The 23471-nt window shown below is 41.5% G+C and overlaps 1 protein-coding gene across 1 annotated transcript in view; it reads right to left on the bottom strand.

Moving 5' to 3' along the window:
• The window catches only part of LOC126234562 (uncharacterized), a 67459-nt gene that overhangs the window by 29773 nt on the left and 14215 nt on the right, over nucleotides 1–23471 (bottom strand). Inside the window, exon 2 of the mRNA XM_049943265.1 lies at nucleotides 18819–19689. Coding sequence (XP_049799222.1) covers nucleotides 18819–19670 — 852 coding nt within the window. The 5' untranslated portion in view covers nucleotides 19671–19689. The remainder of the gene's footprint in view (nucleotides 1–18818; nucleotides 19690–23471) is intronic.

Here is a 23471-nt window from a genome sequence, read left to right as displayed (position 1 = left end):
AATTAAAATTTTGATTTGTGCTGATGTGAAGACATCTTACTTTAGACAGGAATGGTGGAAAATACTCGGGAAGAGAATCAAGGACAGAGAGTTGTTTTGGATCTGATGGAACCATTTCTGAATAACGGTCATGGTGTAACAACTGATAATTTTTTCACCAGCTTTCCATTGGCTGCTGTACTACTAAAACGAAACACGACATTGGTTGGTACCTTGCGTTCCAATAAGAAAGAGATTCCGAAGGAATTCTTGCCAAACAGAAAGAGAGAATCTCACTCTTCAATGTTTAGTTTCACAAATGACTTGACCCTAGATTCCTATGTTCCAAAGAAGGGAAAGGCAGTAATACTACTTTCTACTCAGCATAATGAGAGACATGTGAATGGTGAAGAAAGTGAACACAAACCTGAAATCATACTGCACTACAACAAAACCAAAGTTGCTGTAGATAATGAGGACAGAATGACAAGAGAATACAGTTGTATTAGAAGAACGAGGCAGAGGCCACTAAGAATCCTCATGGAATTTATAGATATTGTAGCAATGAATGCATATATTCTGTACACTCAAAGATTTCCTGATTGGCAGAAGAATAACCGAAGCCGACGTAAACTCTTCACGACTGAACTGGCATTTGGACTCAGCAAAACAACATGGAAGAAAGAGCCAAAAATATCAACGGTCTTCATAAAGATGTACAAGATGCACTGAAAGCTTGTGGTATTGCAATTCCTACAGCAGTGATCCAGACCCAATGTTCCAAGTTACCGGTGCCACAACGATGTCAAGATTGCAAGAGAAACGAAGATCGGAAAACAAGATTCTGTTGTGTAATGTGCAAGAAACCTGTTCGTAATATACACAGAGAAGAAACTGTTCTGTGAAGTGCATGCAGTGCAAAAATGTACTTGACTGAAAAGTTGAAAAAAATCTTGTGTTATTTTACTGCAGTGACCACAGTACATAGATTATTAACTTTCTGTTCGTTGCGTACTGATTTTAGTGAAAGATATAAAATTTTTTTTGTATTTTGTATCTGTGTTCTGATTAAATACTTCTAATAACCTGAAAAGCTCTTTATTAATACTAAATAAATCCATTCAATGGAAATAACGAAATCTGAGAACAAATATTACAATAAAACTCAAAACTCTTTTGTGGTAGTCCAAATACCCTCCTTAGATGTGTGAAAATGCTTGGTAATGGGAGGGTTGATACATGAAAGAAAGAAAGTTCTTCAAAGTGCTACTGTTGCGACCTGCCGTACCTAACTATCCTGATGCTTTCCTGCCCTGGTAGCTTACCTATTTTACCTGTCCTTGCAGGGTCGCCATTTTCTGTGAGTGTGTGGGTGCTATTCTGTCATTCTGCACAACGGATTAATCTGATATGTACCCTTTACCCTGTGGCTCCTGCAAGATGCAATTTCCACCCCCACACTACTACAGAAGTCAAACAGACGCTCCTAACGTTCTAAAGAGAAATGTCTGAAAAACTTTCAGCAATAAATATCTTCTGGAGTCGTCTGCTGTAAGGAAATGACACAAAAATTCACAAAATTTCTTACGTAACTGGTGGGATACTTGGGTACTGGAGTAGTGCTAGTTAGTGTAAAAAAAAACTTGAAATTAACGAAAATTATTATTTCTTTTTGCAAAAATTCTGAGAAATCACAGTGGCACTTTTAGTTATGAACTGAACAAGTTATTTCCGGGTTCTTTTCACAATGTGAAGTTACCTCTTAAGGATAGGATTCGCTAATGAAATTTCTATACAAAGTTTAAGATTGTTATTGACTTGGCAGAATGGCTGAGATCCGCACATACTCAACTTGAATAATTATCCGTTTGAATGTTGCTAGGTATGGTCGAGGCTGTCACATGTGAAATGCAGTGATGTGTACTGTTGTGGAGGAAATATGGGGCTTGCAAGTGCTGTAGTGCACAATACCGTAAGCTGCAATGACTGCTGTCTGTGTCGCTCGTTCTATCTGGATTGACCTTCGCCAATCAAACTCTCCCTACGCCTTGATGAAGGACTCCAATAGTCTAACTATTGGCGTGGTACACTGGTCAGATAACCAGTCCACCGCGATGCCACTCGAAAATTCACTCACAGGCGTTTAATAACTCTGTCCGTTCACACCGCACAAAAAGTGTGGCAGCCAACACAGTGAACAACGCTTAATCGCAAGGACTCAATATAGAGTCGCACTCTGATTCGCTCTTGACAGAGGTGCTCTCCCAGTGAAGTGCTGAGGAGAGACTTGTTCCTTGTTCTTTGAGTACATGTACGAGCGCACACCCTCTCGTTACGTGTTCCTGCTGCAGGAGCGACAACAGAATGGCCTCTCTCCATGCCAGACGTGAAGGGGTCTATCTTTCGGTCTCTTCCATTACTCCTTCAACTCAAGGCATCAAGAGTATCGTCTGCCAATCAGCATTGCTCTTCTAAAACGGGAGAATGACGTTTCATTTAAGGTGACCAATCCGGAAATCTGTAGAATCGGCATTTGGCGTTTGCTGTCTCCCTGTGAAAACCTCTGAAACTGTGTGCTACGTTTGTAAAGAATGAGTAGGTTGGGCGCTCCCATACAATGTAGCGGAATTTGCTTTTAAGCCAAACACGGGGTCGCTCTCTCTTTCACTCAGGCAAACGCTGTCTGCTCTACGGGCGGTGGCCCGTCAAAGTAGATAGGTTGACTCGTCCTCTGAAGGGACTGGCCTCCTGGCATGCGGTTTGCCTCTCCCGAACTAAAAGCTTTTGTGACCATCATGTCTTGAATGTGTGTGTGTACGCGAGCCTCGAGTATTTCAACCACGGTGCGCATTTGCGATTTACTTGTTATTTGAATATTGTTTACATGAATTCGTACAACACTGACTTTATCTTAGCGCATTTGGGTTCGAATGAAGCGTCTTGATGTGCGGAATATGATTGTGAAGGCGGAATATGTAAGCAGTCAAGGTCAGGAGACCACGACGTCTTACAACAGTGCTTTAACACATTTTCATACCCTTCGGCATTTAGCGTTTTCCAGGCACAATAAGGGCACAACTACCCGATCACATCGCCATACCGTAACACCGTTTCCTCCAAATTTCTTAGTTGGCGCTACATATTACGTGAGGTAACTTTCACCAGGAATTTCCCAAACACAAATCTGTCTATCAGACTGCCACAGAGTGAAGTCGGGCGCAGCGTGATTCACATTCAAAGTCACTCGTTTCCTGTCACCGACTGTCCAGCGGCGCCGCACTTTACAGCTCCACATGCGTCGAGCAGCACTGACCACGAAAACGTGCGGCTTATAGGTAGCTGCTTGACCGTTGTATCCCATTCATTTGATCTCCCGACGCAGTGTCTTTGTGCTTAGTTGGATTGCTGATAGCAATCTGGAACTCACGAGTGAATCAGTCTATTATTTTATTATTGAGAGTATGGCTAATACAGACATATTATAAAATTAAATTACATATACGTATGTACATATTTACACACAGGAAACTTAAGATTGGTTTTACAACTGAATATCCAATCCTTCAGTCCAGCACACTACATCTGGAGTTGTTAGCAGGAAGTCCTCTTGGGCACCGTCATAGGCTCGAATCCTGCATTCACTGACAATGTGGTGAACAGTGTGGTATGGAGCCCAGAAGTCACATACTGGATCAGGCAGCTTCTTCCACATAAAGAGAGCATCCCTTCATTGGCCACAGCCGGTACGGATTTTGTTGATAGCAGCCCAGGTCTTGCATGGTAGGTCGAATCCACTTGGAAGTTTAGCACCTGAGAAAATGTTATGCAGCCGCTCATCTGTCACTGCTTCCCACCAACCTTTCCGTTATTCAAGGGGTTTGAAATCCTTAGCAACCATGTCAGCAGCATCGCACAGAGTCGGATGGCGTGATTTCAGTCTCTTACGATTTAAAAGTGGCAGGTCGCTGTGCACAGATAGGTTAGAATTCCTGAAGATCTTGTGAAATTCCCTTATAAGGGCAGTACATCTGCTTAGATCAGGAGGCATTATACTGGTTAACAGTGGAAACCAATAAACTGGAGTAGATCTGATTGCGCCAGATATTATGCGCATTGCCGTATTCAGCTGGGTGTCAACAAGCCTTGTATGATGTCTGTTCAACCGAACAGGTGCACAATACTCAGCAATTGAGTACATCAAGCCCAGAGCTGAAGATCGCATGGTGGTTGCTGAAGATCCCCAGGTAGTTCCGCATAGCTTATGGAGGAAGTTGTTTCGAGTCCTTAACTTTTAAGCTGAGTTAAGAAGGTGTTGTTTGAAGCATAGTGTACGGTCCAGGATGACACCAAGATATTTCGGGTTCCAATAATGACGAAGAATTCTGCCTCTGAAACTTAATTCCAGTTTTATGTTCGCCAACCGATTATTTAAATGGAAGTAACACACTTCTGTTTTACTCACACTGGGTTAGAACATCTACATTTTGAAGTAATTGCCTAATACAGACAGGACATTGGTTAGAATCTCTTCTGTTACCTTCATCTCTTGGTGTTGTACAGATAGCGCCAGGTCATCAGCATAGCAGAATTTTCTGGACGAAGTGTCAGGTAGGTCAGATAGATATAGATTGAACAGTAATGGTGAGAAACTGATCCTTGGGGCAATCGTTTGTTTAGCTTCGTCTCCTTACTTATGTTGCTTCCAGTGATTACCTGGAACTTCCGATCGCTTGGCATGCTGTTAATCAGTCGAGCCATTGTTGTGCAGGGTATGATGCGGACAAACTTGTAGATGAGGCCTTCCCTTCGAAGGCGGCAGTTAAATCAACAAACGCCACAGATGTTTTCTGTTTCATTTGGTATCCTGACTCTATGAAGGATGTGAGAGACAATCCTTGATAGCAGCAGCTACGTCCTGGTCTGAAGCATACCTGATCAACTGGAACATTCTCTAGGAGAGCGCTACTTATTCTGTTATATACTAACCTTTCAAAAAGCTTGTAGCAGCAGCTAAGTAGGGCAATGGGGCGATAGCTTTCTACCATATTGGTAGGTTTTCCAGGTTTCACAACAGACATTATCTTCGCCTTTTTAAACTCCAATCGAAGTTGACCAGTCAGCAAGATGTCAGTGAAGAATTCTGCCAGCCATTTCTTTTCTTCCCATATGGATCAGGAATTCTGGATGGATACCATCGAATCCAGGCGCCCTAAGAGGTTTGAGGTCCTTCAGTCCAGAGTCAATGTCTGGAACTATGTGGGGATGGGCATACTCAGATGAGAAAGATGCCATCTTTTTCAGGTCATAAAGCTGTCGTCTGATATGTCTTGTATGTTTCTTGTCGGGAGGCACTCTTGAGCTAGTAATGACGCGGGAACCAATTTGGTCTGGTGTTACTTCAGAATTTTTTCTGCAAGCTGGTCGACTTCTCTCCAGTCTTCTCAGAAGACGCCATGCTTTCCTGCTCGACTGTTTCTACCCATTTATGCCTCCGAGACATGTCCAAGCTGGACAATAGTTCCGTAGCTATCTCTGGGTCTCCAATTTGCTGGAAGCTTTGGTACAGTGTTTCACTTTCATCATTCTATCCTGGAACATATTATTTTCTGTATCCTCTTGGCATACACTTTTTAGCTGTTGCTGTTACTGCACCAATGAAGCGTTGATAGTTCTTATGTGATGGAAGCATCCAACGAATGGTCTTACCCAGTTCTATTGAAAACTTCGTCCAGTCAGCTTTCTGGAAATTCCATCGAGCATGCAGGGTTGACCGTATGAGAGAAACCGGCAATCAGTTTGTATTATTACAGGTCTGTGTTGGCTGCGAGTAAAGGCATCAATCACTTTTCTTGCGGATTTGATGGGAAAGTCACTTTCGTTTGCAGCCAGCAAAGCATAAGTCAGGATTCGAATCCTTGTCCCAAGCAGGTGACCTGAAAGTGTCTTGATCTATGACATCAAACACTAAATGAAGATTATTCTCTTCTATCCATTCTGCAAGAATGCTCCCATTTTCATCATTTTGAGAGTACTTCCAAAGTTCGTGGTGACTATTGAAGTCTCCTATGTAAAAATCAGGATGTTCTGCCGTGAGTAGGACAAAATCGGGCCACGTTGTTTCGGGTGGTTTGTAAACATTTGTAATAGTAATTCCGTGCAATTGTATGACAACTGTATGTATATCTGCCTCTACACTTACAGAATGCAGTGAAGCTTCGTTTATGTTCTTACGGAAATACGTAGCAATTACATACACCTAGTGGTAAGTTACCTCAAGTGCAGAATACCAGGAATTCGATCTCGGCTTCGGGATATTTCTTCTCTGGAAACGCGAGTTTCCTGAATGGTGACGACATCGATGTAGTTGTCCAGCAAAATTTTGACAGGTAGTAACATTTTTGCCCTGCTAATGCCTGCGATATTAAGTTGAAGGAGTCTCATAGTTGGTCCAATGTTTCTTGTTAATGGGCTCTGAAAAGAACTGTTTCTGCTATTTAGTTGATATGTCATTGCCAGGAAATCCTATGGATAATCTAGCTGCATGTAATCACTGTTGCTCAACTAGCACCACCCAGGAGGCACGTGTAGGGTATTTTAAGATTAAACCTACGGACGTGAGCAACGCTGCTTTCCCCTTCCACTGATTTCATGCGATTTCTTACGTCCTCTCCCCACAATGCTCGACGGTCCCTGTCCGTCAATATATGAGGTTCGCCTGACGTTGGTCTAGCTGGTTTAGCCACTTCACAATCACATCACTAAAAGTGACTTGGAAAACTTTAGAAGGGTTGAACCGGAGCTGATGGATTTTCTTACCCAGGTGACATCCAGTGACTAGCCCACGCTCGAAATCACTGAGTTCTCTTGACGACTCAGTATGGTGTTACTGCTTCTCTACTCAGATCATAACACTCACCAAATCCTTTTCCACCGGCGGGTCCGCCTCCCGTTGAATCCAGTGGTCAACTCGGCAGTTGCCGGAACAGCTTTGATTATGTAGAAAGTACACAGAGAAATGGCACATTTGTCTCCAACTTCCATACAGGAGACGGGATTCGAAACCAAGATTTTTGCCTTACGAGACAGCAAATCACAGACGTCGACAACTTTTCGATTTAAGCCAGGATAATGGCGAACAGTCTTGTGACCAGGAAGCGTACTCATGGTCTTGTTGGCTAAGCTCTGTTGATAAAAATTTCCTCAGTAGCTGCTTTCTTGCCGGGTACAGGTGCAGTTCCAAGAGGACAGTCATGGGTTACGAACATCCAAATAACAATTTGCTGAAATTCTTTATACTTTTACACACGTCAGTCTCCAAAACTTAGTCAACTTAATGGCATGTAACGTAACATGAAAACTAAGGTTAGTTGAGTTGTTTGGGGAAGGAGACCAACAGCAAGGTCATCGGTCTCATCGGATTAGGAAGGATGGGGAAGGAAGTTGGTCGTGCCCTTTCAAAGGAACCATCCCGGCATTTGCCTGGAGCGATTTAGGGATATCACGGAAAACCTAAATCAGGATGGCCGGACGCGGGATTGAACCGTCGTCCTCCCGAATGCGAGTCCAGTGTTTAACCACTGCGGAAAAATAAGGGTCTCGAAAACTGCGGACAACTCTACAGGGTGTTTCCGTAAGAGCGTGCAGAAATGTAATAACACATCCTCCACTGAACAAACTGAGATAGGGAACCTGGGGCCGGAGAAGCCAGCTTAATGAGATATGGAAGTAAGCTTGTCTACCGCTATGTCTAGCATTACTGTTTTCCAGCTTATTTACAACTAACATGCATACAAGTTTACACGTACTGTGCTGTTTATATACATGCACATTCTTTATTTCCTGCAAGGACCAGGAATCCATGATGCCGGTTTTGTTTACTTTACTTATCCATAAGGCGGCTCTGTTGTTTCGTATTTACATTGTCCCACGACACAAAGTTCTATGAGTGGACGACAGACCCAGTCATTACTCAGTTATTCATAGACGTACAGTACAATACGATGGAACAGCACCGGTACAGTATTTCCTGCTCTCTGGACTGGAAGAGGAGGTCCTGTCCAATGGCCTGCGAGGTCACCTGACCTGAATCCTCTTGATTATTTCCAATGCGGGTATCTAAAGTCACTTATGTATGGGAACCCAGTGGATACGGAGATATAATTAGCTATCAGAATTGTAGCTGCCTGTGATGTGATTCGAAACAAACCAGGGATATTTGTCAGGTTGTGTCAGAATCTTGTTCGCCAGTTTCTGTTTGCTTTGAGGTTTATGGGAGTCATTTTCAGCCGATTTCGTAAGAAAAGTACAAATGGTGCGTTCATTGTGTTAGTGATGATATTTGCAGTTAACTATTGTAAAAAAAAAGTATACAGTAATGTGAGGTTATTTGTGTTATCTCATTAAGCTGGCTTCTCGGAGGCCAGGTTCCCTATCTCAAATTGTTTAGAGGAGTGCTCCAGATGGCCGTCGAGTGAGATCACAGGTATTTTCTTCGTCCGTTAAAAGAACTTATTTAAGAGGAAATAGTGTCAAATTTAAATTCTGTTTGTTTCTTATACGTGCTGTAATGGCCGTTCTTGTCGCATAACTTAGTATTAGCGTCCCAGCAGACCTTGTTCTTGAAAAAACTTCTCGTTATGTGAAGTCCCGATAGTCGTGACATAACCCAAAATTTTGCGTGTCATAAACACAAAAAATTCTATTTAAGTTTTCTTGATAGTGAAAATTCGTTAAAGAAAGACAGGTACTAGTTTAATCTGTGTCTATTGTCGCAAAAAAGTAATGAAAGTTTCTAAATTGTATTTAACTAACACATTTCGTATTGTTTACTAGTTAGATGGATGCAATCTAGGCTTAAATTGTCCAAGTTATAAAAGTTTAAAAACCTGACCACAGCAAAGTAATTACTGATTTATTATTCTGTCATTGTATCTATAAATCAGTACAAAAACAACAACCGCACATAAAACCTCTGTGTCGTTTTTTGTTTACATACCCCCTAATCTTGCTTCCTTGACAAATTTAAAACATTCTTTAAACTTAATTGTTCTTTCGAAACTGACCACGAGTGAGAAATATGGGAGCTGTTACAGGGTAGTGAGTAGAGGGATTTTTTGCGTATCTTGTAGGAAATAGTTTCACTGGGGGATGCAGTGGGGAGACTGTTGGTGTAACAGAAGAGGCTCTCTCCTGGAACTGCAGAGCATGCAGTAGGAACATTTTGATTGGGGAACAGTAAAGGAAAATCTCTGCCCTTCAGGTACAGTTGGAGGATGCAGGAAGGAACGGATAAGGATCAAGGGGTTTTAGAGGGGAGGATGGTGGTTGGGAACTGGCAGCTGGTAGGAGGATAGGAAGAAAGAGAACGCGATATGACAGTTTTATAGTGAACACCAAAAACAGGTATCTACCACAGCCAGAGTTAGATGGAGAACAGCCTCAGGTAGAACAAGGAAAATAAAATGTGCAGCACACTTCAACCGAGGCCAAGAAGCCTAGGAGTGTACAAAGTGTTAGGGAGAAGAAAGTGCTGCTGGTAGGTAGTAGCCATGAGCGAGGTGTAGGCCCTCAGTTACAGGAAAGTTTAGGGGTAGCGTACCAGTCCACCAGTATCTTCAAGCCAAATGCGGGGCTAAGTCACGTGATAGATGACTTAGGGTCTTTATGTATGGATGCTACAAAAGAGGACCATGTAGTGATAGTGGGTTGGGCAAGAAACAGTTTGGACAGGGATGGGGTATATGACATAGGTGGTGACCTGGACAAGATAGCTTTCCTGACTCATGGCACCAACGTACACTTGTTGAGCTGTTTCAGCGTCATGATTGATCACACCTTGATGGAGCTGTGTGACGAATCTAGGAGTGAGGGATGGCTCTGAGCACAGCCAGCTTTGCTCATGTTTCTCTGGTGCCCATCGGGACTATCAACAGACGGAGTTTCACTAGGCATTGCCTACACACAAACAGGACTGCGAAGGGAAGATTGGTACAGCTGATTTATGAAAGTATAGGGGGTGGATCTCGGGCCATACATGGTTAAATACTTGTTGTCATGGGTAGGAAAAGTAAGTATTTTTTAGGATAAATCCAGACAACAGGTTCCCCTACCTAAATAATATCTCCAGCACTTTAAAAAATACTGAATCAGTCACTCACAAGACAGATTTTAACACTCCAAATATCACACATGCCAGATGTCACAAAGAAATACAAACAGTTGGAAAGAGTAACATGGGGCATGTCACAGACTTAACAAACCCCTATCAAAATAGCCAATCAAAAATAAATAAAATACAACTATTAGAAGTTGAGCTCCAATCTTTGAATTGCACAGTAGTTTGTGTTACTGAGCATGGGTGTAGAGAGACAGAAATCCAACACGTAATGTTATCATCGTATGAAAGGGCAAACTCTTACTGCAGAACCGCTTCAAGGGGTGGAGAATCATGCATTTATATCAAAAAGGAACACAGTTCAAATGAAGACATGACCTCAGTACATCAAGTGAAGACAAACACTTTGAAATATCAGCTATTGAATTAAAAGGGCTTGATATCATCAAGAAATTAATCATTTTATGTGTGTATAGATCTCCCAGTAGTAGTGTCGACACTTTTTTCAATAAATTAACAGAAGTTCTACATAAAGTATCAAGTACAAATGTCAAAATAATTCTTTGTGGGGACATTAACATCAGCACTAGTATCATAAATGAATCCAGCAGCACCTTCATAAATATCCCTCAAAGTTTTGGCATGTTCCTATTGGTCAATAGTGCAACAAGGGTTACAACAATGACTGCATCAGTAATCGACCATGTGGCTACAAATATAGACAGGGAAAAATGTAGCTGTGAAAGATCTCGGGCTATCAGACCACCTGTGTCAAATAACAATAAAATCAGGCATCGAATTATGCCCTAAACTACAAGCCTGCAAACGACATCCATCAAAGGAACTAGCTAAAGAAAGCTGGGATGAAGTGTATAAAGAAACCTTTGTGAATATGAAACTCTCTAAATTCTCCACATTATTAAGGTTGAACTTTTAAAAGGCATTTCCAAATGTATGCATGCCTGTATCAACATCTCACAAAAACAAATGGACAACAGCAGGTATTAAGAACGCCTCCCAAACACTTAAATACCTCAGTTCCATGAAAAGGAGTCACAAAGATCCAGAATTCTTAAATTTTTATCATAGATACAAAAAAATCTATACGAAGGTACTGATTGCTGCCACGAAGTCATTTAATGACAAAATAACATATAATGCAGAGAATAAAAGCAAAGCAATCTGGGATATTATAAAAAAGGAAATGGGGAGAGGCAAAGAAATGCAGAATAACATACTGCCAAGGGAGGGGGATAAGGTAATAAATGATCCACAACATTTAGTAAACTATGTAAATGAGCATTTTTCAAGTATTGTGGAGAAGTTACAGAAATGTTCCCCAAAACCTATCAATAATGTTTCCCTAAATACGATGATGTTACTGCCAACCACAGAGAATGAAGTCAATAAAACAGTTATAAACTAAAAGATAAAATGTCAGTAGGCTTAGATGAAGTACCAATGTGTGTACTGAAACAATGCATAAGGATTATACAGGGCCCGTTAACAAATAAAATAAATGAATCCCTCACATCAGGGACTTTTCCAGAGCAGTTAAAACAGGCAAGAGTTGTACCTTTGCCTAAGGAAGGTAATGCAGAAGACATAGAAAATTACTGGCCTATTTCCCTGCTGTCACCATTCTCAAAAATAATACAAGCAATTATGGAAGACAGATTAATGAATAAATACAATCTTTTAAGCAAATCACAGTTTGGTTTCCAAAGTGGCAAAAATACAGAGTCAGCTGTAGTAGAATTCACAAAGGTTGTACATGATTCTCTTGATAAAGATGAGTGTGTCACAGTCATGTATTTGGATCTTTCTAAGGCCTTTGATACAGTTGACCACAAGATTCTATTAAATATATTTAGGAGCATGAGGAATAAGAGGGGCAGCTAATGATTGGTTTCATTCATATCTAACAGATAGTGTGCAAAGAGTAGGGATAACACATGCTTCAAATAGACCTACATATTTAGTAAAACACTTATCAGAACCAAAATTCATTAATATAGGGGTTCTGCAAGGTAGTAGTATATTAGGACCAATACTATTCCTGATATACATTAATGATTTTCCCTGTAGTGTCACTCATGGTGAAAAAATTCTGTTCGCTGATGACAGCAATATTACAGTCACTGAGAAAACAAGAGAACTCCTTGCAGAGAAAGCAAATAAAACTCTCAAAGAAGTTTACAATTGGTCAATAAGCAATAAAGTGACATTGAACATAAAGAAAAGTAATGACATGAATTTCTGTCTCAAGAGGGAAAGTGTATTAAATGTAGATGGCACCTCTATAGACTGTGTAACAAATACAAAATTTCTAGGAATGAATATTGATTCTCAGTTGAAAGAGACTGAACACGCAAAGGTACTTGCAAACAGAATGTCATCAGCATGTTATGCCCTGAGAATCCTATCACCAGTGTGTAGAATGCAGTGTCTTTTAGTTACATACTATTCATATGTACACTCAATTATTAGCTATGGTATTCTTTTTTGGGGAACAAATGCACAAAATATGAACAAAATTTTCAAACTCCAGTAAAGAGCCATAAGAATAATAACCAAAAGTACTAGTCGAGCTCATTGTAAATATCTGTTCAAAACATTGGGGATTTTAACTGCCCCATGTGAAGACATTTGCCAGTCAGTTGTACACATTAAAAATAACATTGGAATTACTGCACAAACAGTTCTGTCCATGACCATGGAACAAGAGGTAGACTCAACTTACATTTGACAATAAAAAATAAACATAAAACAATACAGAATTTTCTACCAAGCTATAAAACTATACAATAAATTACCACAAGAGATAAAAGAAATTGCAAAAATACACTTATTTAAAAATGCAGCTAAAAAGTACCTGTTATGCAATACATTTTAGACATTGAAGGATTGCTTAGATAAAACAGAGTAGGGGTTTGGTAAAAAAATGTTACACAAATAAATAATAATAATGATTATAAAACATCCAAAATTCCACATAACACCTTCACACTATGTTTTTTTCCTTTTCTAGAAAAACTTACGCCTAATCTATGCATTTTCCAATACTAACACTCCTTCTTCTTTCTGGGGAGTAAATCTAATGATTGTCTATAACTAGAAGTCTGTAAATGTATGTGTATACGAATTAGCTTTTTTTAAGTTGATCTAAGCTTGTAAATACTTCGACATGTCCTATATCCTTGTAAAAATAGATCTACAGACGAATAAAGCTACTACCACTACTACGGAAACACCCTGTATTTATCAGTTGCGTACTTGAGAGGTGGGTCGGTGGAGTGACCGGCTATGCCCCTACAGAGGCATCAAAATAGTTCTCATGAGACGTTTACAATTAGCGCCATACTAAACTTAAGGTAAACGATAAACAAGCGAGCAGCGACAGTAACACCTCTCTGTAGGTATCGAGACAAAAGTATGTGCTCAAAGCCTGCTTTGTGGAAAACACGTGTGAAGTAAAGGTGAGAGTGAAACTACATAAAATAACGGCGTGCGAACAGTCCACACAACAGCAGTAGAAAGAGATACCCACCAGATATATGGAATGCGATGCAAGACGCAAGTAATGTAACATACTTAACCAATACCAACGAAAAAATTCTTAAAAAATGCATAAATTTTCTTCATGATTTGCAGATGACATATTTTTTTTTAAAAAAAAGGACGAAAAGTTGATGTGTAAAATGCATTTCCGCTAGTAATGTAATTTTGAGGCAGGCAATCGAAACAAGCCAAATGATATGTAGACACTATGAATTTTAGGCTTACAACAGATAAAAGCCCATAAACTTTGTATTATACCTTGAAATAAATTTGACCCGCAGAATATGACACATAGCTGTCAATAGGTGTTTGGGTGAATAAAAGGTAATAAATAGTGTTTTGCGTAGGTGAAAACGACCAAAACTAACAGCATTTCTCTCCGTTTTCACACTTGTGTAGCCATAGTCTCTAGATTTTCTGGCACATTTATAATTATAACTGAAATACTGATAATGGCGATCGCATGCTTTCACTTTATGCTCCGGAAATAACAAAGTCAAAGTTTTTGCTGTTATACATCTTATATGAATTGTATGACAGATACGCTGTACCAACTTTGTGACGAATTCTTTTCAAATGAAGTAATTGTCTGAAAAAAATAATTCTTTAATGCAATGCTTGGGCGACGTATTAATCACTGATTTACACAAATTAATGTTATTACGTAAAAATACGAATAAGGGCGAGTAAGACTCGCTTATCCAAGGTTCCGCATCGTTTTATGTACATCGATAGTTTACCCATCCTGTAAATCGAGAATTTTGACGATTTTTCCTGTTATCTATATCGGTACTGACAAGATATCAAAATGTGTGACATAAATGGCCGTCTCTTTTGTTTGCATTGACTTAGAAGCTTAGAGAGTTTACAGCGCCAAAGGATCATAGACTTTAGTATGTGAAAAAATTTCAACTTTATACGTCCACCTTTTGCTGAGAACGAGCATCCTTAAAAGACAGACAGTTGGACAATAAATGGCATAAAGTTGCTCTTCTCTGTGATATAATTACAAATTAACAATCATCGGATTTTTTCCTTTACTTTTACTTTGATACCTTGCTTTTCCTCAGATTATGTTTTTCTAGGTGAGGGGGAAGTTACCACACGGACTTTGTTGAGAGACTTTGCGAGTATCAAAATATGTGACATAAAAGACTGTAGCTTTTAATTGCATTGACTTAGAAGCTTCAATTTTTTTGCAGCACCAAGGGACCGCCGACCACAGTATGTGACATAAATTCATTCGTCTATCCATTCCTGAGGAAAAGCGGTCTTAAATAGTCCGACTAAGTTACAGAACCCTGAAAACAATTTGTTTCAATATCCTAAGCATCTATGCCATATTGAAACTGATGGTAACGGCAAGTTCTTTTTGTGAGGAATGGTGGGGTGAGAAAATATCTGTGGTCAAGAACTATCTTAAAAAAGGGTGGACAACGGACGGTCCGCTTGAGGCATCTGGTCCGCGATTGACTTCAATATGGCCAGCGGAACGAATTATTGGGAAAGAGAGCGCTACGTAGCAGAATTTTGCAATAGAAGGCTTTAAGACGTCGTAAGGAAGGAAACAATGTTCAATGCACATAGATAAAAGTAAACATTTGAAGATAGCGTGGACATGAAATGAATGCGCTCTGAGGAAGGCATCATTTGTGGGCATGACGTGTCAGGAAGGAGGTGCCAGGATGGCTCCCTGATGCGGCGGCGGGGGGGGGGGTTGTTTTGTGTCCTACATATACAACTGCATCTACATCTACGTGATTACTCTGCTATTCACAATAAAGTGCCTGGCAGAGGGTTCAATGAACCACCTTCAAGCTGTCTCTCTACCGTTCCACTCTCGAACGGCACGTGGGAAAACGAGCACTTAAATTTTTCTGTGCGAGTCGTGATTTCTCTTATTTTATCGTGATGATCATTCCTCCCTATGTAGATGGGTGCCTACAGAATGTTTTCGCAATCGGAGTAGAAAACTGGTGATTGAAATTTCATGAGAGGATCCCGTCGCAACGAAAAACGCCTTTGTTTTAATGATATCCACTCCAATTCACGTGTTATGTCTGTGACACTGTCTCCCCTATTTTGCGATAATACAAAACGAGCTGTACTTCTTTGTACTTTTTCGATGTCGTCCGTCAGTCCCACCTGATGCGGGTCCCACACCGCACAGCAGTACTCCAAAATAGGGCGGACAAGCGTGGTGTAAGCAGTCTCTTTAGTAAACCTGTTGCACCTTCTAAGTGTTCTGCCAATGAATCGCAGTCTTTGGTTTGCTCTACCCACAATATTATCTATGTGATCGTTCCAATTTAGATTATTTGTAATTGTAATCCCTAAGTACTTAGTTGAATTTACAGTCTTCAGATTTGTGTGACTTATCGCGTAACGTTGGGCGGGGTGTGGAGGTTGCTATGGTGGTGTGTTTGGGGTGGGGTGGGGATTGGGGTGCTCCCAGCAAGCAATTGGGGTCGTTGGTTGCTGGTGCCGCTCTGAGATGAATGGAGAGAAACAGGATTCGCGATAATTTATCATTAATTGTATTAATACTGAGACCATCAGCTGACAGGTCAATGGCTGTGGTGCTGCTATGGTGAAAATTTATAAAAAGCAGTGATTTAGCACATTTCGCCTGTAGGAGAAATGCGCTTACTCCGTGACATATAGCTACTTCGCGGTCAACGGATCACTTATGTAAAAAATTAACAATCAACGGGGACTATCAACAGACGCTAGCTTGATTATGTATACGATCCTGATGTCTGTTGATGGACTCCAGTTGTAAAATGGATTGGAACTGAAGTGTCTGACGAGTATCGAAAAAGCTAAAAAGAAGCTATTAGTGTAAGTTTCAGCACGAATATACTAATACGAGGCGCGTTTTTTAAGTAAGTACCGTTTTGAAATTTAGAAAAAGACGTGCTAAGATATCTCAATAATTTTATATTTACATGAAAGCTTGTGCCTTAATCTACACACTGACGCCATTACAGTCTGATTCTTCCTTGTTTACGTTGTGTACTGAGTAATCGTGAGTCCCGCCGACTGTGAAGTACGGGCTGTTATAAGATTTCTTAGTGCTAAAGGCCTAAAAGCGATCGATATTCATCGTGAGATCTGTGCAGTTTACGGAGAAAATATTATGAGTGATGGGATGGTAAGAAAGTGGGTGAGATCATTTAAAGATGACCGCACAAATGTGCATGATGAACAACGGAGTGGGCGTCCTTTGGTCGTTAATGAAAGTTTGGTGCAGGAAGTGGACAACAAGGAGAGAGAAAACAGACGCTTTACGATTTCCTCCTTGCGGGATGACTTTCCTAATGTTTCTCGTAGTGTTTTGTATGGCATTGTGACCGAGCACTTGAATTACCGAAAATTGTGCGCACGTTGGGTAGGGAAAATGTTGACGGATGTGCACAAAACCAAACGTTTAGACAGTGCATTGACTTTCCTTGAGCGGTACCACAACGACGGTGATGATTTCTTAAGCCAAATTGTTCCGGGCGATGAAACATGGGTGGCGTACGTCACACCAGAATCAAACCAACAGTCCATGGAAGTTGAGCAAGGGCATCGTTTTGCTGCAAGATAATGCCCGTCCGCATGTGGCGAATCAGACTAAAGATCTCATCACATCTTTTCGATGGGAAACTCTAGATCATCCTGCGTACAGCCGCGATGTTGCGCCCAGTGACTACCATCTGTTCCTGCACTTGAAGAAACACCTGGGCGGTCAGCGTCTTCAAGACGATGACGATGTCAAAACAGTGGTGATGCAGTGGTTAACAAGTCAGGCGGCAGGCTTCTATGAGGAGGGAATTCAAAACTGGAACAACATTATGACAAGCGCCTCAATATTGACGGAAATTATGTAGAATAGTACATTAAGGTACAGGCTTTCATGTAAAAATAAAATTATTGAGATATTTTAGCACGCCTTTCGTTAATTTCAAAACGGTACTTACTTAAAAAACACGCCTCGTATGTTAAACGGTAATTCTATAAGTCTTAATTATTTTCAGCAGGTTAATTTGTGGAAAGTGAATTTGTGCCAGGCTTCTGTATAGGAACTTCGAACATTTGGTTAGTGATATTTGCTGGTGAATCTGCAAGCATGGCTCAACGAAATTCAGAAAATGTTTTACTGCAATGAGGATAATTCTGCTTTAAATGTGCGCATTATATGACCAAATGCGAACAGAACTGCATCGAATCAGCATCCGAGGATTCTTTATAAGTTCCTATTTAAAAACAGTTGCTTCTTCATTACGAGCTCGACCAGTTTCCATAGCTGCAGTTTCACTATTACTGGCAAGTTACAATTTCGTTTCAAAACACTGTATCACTGGGTTTCAACGAAGACATAACGATTAATGCTTATGTTCTGCGAGACTTTGACGCTATAATACAGAACCATTCAGTCTTGCTACGTTAGTCTGGACTTTGATATACAGGATATAAAATCCCGTCTGAGGCCTGCGATCATTTTTATGTTAATAATTGGCAACCAATGCTGTACAACCGCAATAAAGTCATGAGATGTTCAATTGACTCTTTTATTAGAACATGTTACGCGTTTCGGGATTACACCCATCTTCAGACATTACAAACTCCTTCCTAAACAACTAAGCGTACAGTCTTGACAACTCAAAGGAAGTGTCGAATAACATATGACTGCGACACAGGCAGTCTTGAAGCCGAGCGTATACTGGACTTTGGATAATTAACGAGAATAATTTCACTTAGTTACGAGATTGATTTTGATCAGTGTAGAAGTAGCAGGAACAAGACATCGCAGGACATTACAATTACACAGCTTTAGTAATCTAAAATTTAATTATTTCAATCAATCGTTCAGTGTACCCTGAATGTATCACATACATTACATACATACAAACGCCTATACAAGCTAGGATGACACTTTAAGAGGAATTCAAGACAGAAAAAGAAGGAGATTTCACGGATGCTACAGTTCTTACTTCCTGCCCTAAGACCACTGCTGTCGCGTCACGTGTCTAGGCGACTTGCGAGCTTAAGAGAGTATATGAATCAGGCCTGCGTTCTCCAATGCCTGCCCATGTCTCATCTGAGGTATAAGTTGTCTAAATACCGAAAAGAAAATGAAGGTGAAATACGTGTCAGTCAGGATCCAAATTATACTAACCTGAAAATCGTACAAACGGACTTGCGAACCGTCCTCATCGGTGCGGAACATCTTGTTGTTTTTGTGCAGGTCTCCATGGAGCATGACCTTGAAGTCGACGGCACAGTACTTCACCCTCAGTACAGGTGTCTGCAGCAGGACCCTCGCGCAGGCGCGCAGTTTGTCCGTATACTTGCGGAACCACGGATTCTCGTCCAAGATTCGCAAGTCCTCCTTAAAGGCAGCCTCGTCTTCATCGAGACGCTGGAGCACAAATTCGTTGAATACGAATGACTGGTGAAAGACTTTTGTCGAGTACCGCTCGTGACTGAGGAGGCAAACAGAGGCGGCGTGCATGCGAGCCACGGCCCTGATGGCGGTGGTGCAAGCGGCCAGATCCAGGTTGTCTCCCTGCGGCCACGGCCGGAAGCCTGTGGCGGACAGGTCCTCTAGCACCATGAACACCAGCGGTTCCGAACCTTGCAGGTACAGTTTCGGCGCCAGTGGCTGAAACTTTCTGCCTTCGACCTCCTTCAGAGCGGAGTGCAACGAAGGCAGAAAGTGGCTGTAAGTGATCGCCTCCTTATCGTACACTCCAAACGCTGTCACATCGCGTGCGACACCCGTCGGTTTCAGAGCAGCCTTCACAAACAGCGGCGTCTCCCGAGCAGCTCCGCTGCCACCAGTTGATCGCGCGACCACCCGGAGGGTCTCACTGAGGTAGCCGCCGCCTGCTGTATGCACAGAAATCAGCTCCACACTGGATGCGTCGATGGTAGGATCGTCGTTCTTCAGAGCCCTCCCAATGAAATCCTTGTCCAGCCACGGTGGTGTACATTCGTCGTCGCTGGGATTTTTCCCCGCGCTCTCCATGCTGGTTGAACTGGTTGACCTTGAAATAAAGAAAATAGAATTGTTAGTAAGCGGAGACGTACAATAATAAGCTACAACATTATGACCACCGACCTACTACTGATATATCGTCCAGGCGATAGCAGCATCACCTAGTGAGGAATGACTGTCAATCAGACGTACGCACGGTGCATGTAGTATTAGTGCGCGCGTTGTCCGTGTGTGGAATGGGGAAGCCGCGCAATGTATCTGAGTTTGACCGAGGACAGGTTGTGATGGCTCAGAAGCTCGGCGCGAGCATTTCGGAAACTGCACGACTTGTTGGGTGGTCGAGGAGTGCTTAAGCGAGTGTCTTCAACTCGTGGTGAAATCAAGGAGAAACCACGTCCAGACGTCGTGGGGTTGAGTGACCACCCCTTAGTACAGATATCGGACCTCATAGGCTAGGCGGATGGGTAGAACAGGACAGGCGACGAACTGTCGCTGAACTAACATCAGACTTTAATGCTGGGCAGAGTACAAGTGTGTATGAACAGGCACTGCACCGAACAATCCAAAGATTGGCTTGTGCAGTCGACGACCCACGCGTGTGCCAACGTTAACACCATTACATCGGAACTAAGACTGAAATGTGCAAACGACCGTCGGCACTGGAAGTCGGAGCAATGGCAGAGCGTTGCATGGTCTGATGAATCCCGATACCTTCCTCACCATGCCAATGGGAGGGCACGAATCCGTCGTCTTGCAGAAGAACAGCTCCTTGAAACCTATATTGCGGGATGGAGAGAAGCTGTCGGTGGCTCCATTCTGCTCTGGAGGACATTCGCGTGGGCATCCATTGGTCCAGTGGAGCTCGCGCTAGGCACCGTGATGGCTAAAGAGTATCGTACACTGGTTGCAGATCACGTACACCCTTTCATGACGATCATGTTTACCGAGGGGAGTGGTATTTTTCAACAAGATAATCGCCATGTCACAAGGCCAGCAGTGTGATGAAGTGGTTCGAGGAACACAGTGAAGAGTTCCAATGATGTACTGGTCCCCTAACTCACCACATCTGAACCATCTCGAACACGTCCCAGACGTGACTGAACGTGGCGTCAGAGCTTATTGCCCTCCTGTTCGGAATTTACGGGAATTAAGTGAGTTGTGTGTGCAGTTGCGGTGCCAGTTGCCTCCGGCGACCTACCAAGGCCTCATTGCTTCCATGCCACAAAGCGTCGCCGCTGTTATGCGTGCCAAAGGTGAACATACCTGGTATTAGCTAGGTGATCAGCGTACAGCATACGATAACGGCGGTACTAGAGCTAGAGACAAGTGATTCCAGTGGTATGATGGAAACAATTTTTTTACCAGTGTTTGGTAGGGATGGCGGTTACAGCTGAAACAACCGGCTTTCAGTTATACCGGTTTTTCATCTCCAGTTTATCCTGTCTCTTAAAACGGCTGAAAATAAGCAGTTTCTGAAATGAGTCACTTTCGGGCATTTTTGTTGCTATGATTTCCGGCAACAAACTTAGACATCAAACAAAGACTGAAAAATTTTAAGACTCCCTCCTACACAGAATCAAAATGTCAAATAAATTAGGCAAATAAAACAAAAATTAGCCAGTCAATCGTTTGCTGCTTTTCTCGAGAAATAATGAGGAGCAGATAAAGGCTTATTACGTAGAGAGAGACAGCAGATCAGCTACTATCTGTCCTATTGTGAACAATGAACATATTTTGAAGTTTTTAATGTATTATTGTTTCCATGACATATTTTCCCTTTTGTTTTTTCTTAGACATTGTAAGTAGGCTGTTTATGTTTTCTTATTGGCAACGTTACGTAGCGCTCTGTACGAAAATCACTGGCTGTGCTGTGTGCAGTCTGTGGCTAGTTTGCATTGTTGTCTGCCATTGTAGTGTTGGGCAGCGGCAGCTGGATGTTAACAGCGCGTAGCGTTGCGCAGTTGGAGGTGAGCCGCCAGCAGTGGTGGATGTGGGGAGAGAGATGGCGGAGTTTTGAAATTTTTAAAACTGGATGTCATGAACTGCTATGTATATTATGAGTTTTCAACATTATTAAGGTAAATACATTGTTTGTTCTCTATTAAAATCTTTCATTTGCTAACTATGCCTATCAGTAGTTAGTGCCTTCAGTAGTTTGAATCTTTTATTTAGCTGGCAGTAGAGGCGCTCGCTGTATTGCAGTAGTTCGAGGAACGAAGATTTTTGTAAGTGATTTGTGAAAGGTATAGGTTAATGGTAGTCAGGGCCATTCTTTTGTAGGGATTTTTGAAAGTCAGATTGCGTTGCGCTAAAAAATATTGTGTGTCAGTTTAAGCACAGTCATGTATAATTGTTCTAAGGGGACGTTTCATATCTCGACCCTTAGCCGAGGATATCTCACTGGAATCTTCTGATGTTTTCTTGTAGTTTGTGTAATTAGTGTAGCTTTTGTTTATTACTAGCGCGTAATTATAGAGAGAATTTCCTTTGTAGTTGTAGTTTTTCATTGTTGTACAGTAAAACAGTTGTGGCATGCACGTAGATTTGCAGCAAGTATTTCGCAGCTGCGCTTGCAATTAACTACATATTATTTTCAGTGCTATGTTAATGCGTTCTCTTATTTTTGCTCTTCAAATTGTGCTTTTCTGTGTTGTCGTGTGAAATATTGTGACAATAATGGCGTGTGAAAAACGTAACACTAGGCTCCAAAGTAAACTGAGAAATAATAGTGACGACGAGCGTAGCTTATCAGCACCACTGTGTAATGAAGTAACAGACATTCAAAGTAGTAATTTGGTAATAGTGCATAGGGAAATGGAGCGGGCGGCAAACGATGGCGTAGACAGTGAAACAAATAGTGAATAGGGAAGCATTATCGATCGATCGGTCGGCAACAGCTCGCCTCAGGAATCGGGAATGACAGGACACAATCTTGCAAATAGTGCAGATTCAGGTTTTGGGTCCTCACCATTTTCTCAAATAAGTCAAGACACATTTTCTGCTTGTCAAAATGTCAATGTTGCCGGTGCAAATTCACTGCCGAAAAGCATTGAGGAACATGTTTCAGACACCAGTGCATTGTTATTACAGTCAATGCAACAAATGGGACAAAAGCTACAAAAGTTAGACACAATGGAACAAAATCAAAGACAAACACAGCAAAAGCTTCAAAAGTTAGACACAATGGAACAACACCAGAGACAAACGCAGCAACAGTTAGACGCAATGGAACAAAAGCTTCAAAAGTTAGACTCAGTGGAACACGCTTGAACAAACACGTGAAGACTTAACTACTGAGTTACATAACATCGAATCGAAATGTCAAAAAGTCTGTAATGACGTAAAAACACAAATTTGTGTGCATTTCCAACCTATTTTTTCGCGGCATGAAAATGCATTACAGAATCATGAAGCAGCCATGAAAGAACTGCAAACCATTGTTCATGAAAATCACGACACCTTGCAAGCTAAAATTGACTCAGTTGCATCTACCGATTCGGTTACGCAACTTGCAAAAATTCAGGAAAATTTAAAGGACACAGTAAATACTCTGAAACTTGGTTCAGAAAAACACACTGAGGAAATAAGTACACTATCGGAGAAAGTAGCCGAACTTTCGGATCAGTTCACTAACTTATCTACAAAGGTAGATGATGATCTGAATGACACAAGACCGGTAGTTTTTAATGACACAGAAGAGTGCGAACAAATTAGGAAATTCAAACAAAATCAGAATCAAATAAATACACAACACCAAAGAGAAATCCGGAAAGTACAAGATCAGTTGACACAGGTAATGCAAGAATTACGTATTTCAGAGGACACTCGCGC

Source organism: Schistocerca nitens, chromosome 2, assembly GCF_023898315.1.
Source record: "Schistocerca nitens isolate TAMUIC-IGC-003100 chromosome 2, iqSchNite1.1, whole genome shotgun sequence".
In the NCBI taxonomy this organism is placed as follows: domain Eukaryota; kingdom Metazoa; phylum Arthropoda; class Insecta; order Orthoptera; family Acrididae; genus Schistocerca; species Schistocerca nitens.
This window is presented reverse-complemented; position numbering and strand designations above follow the sequence as displayed.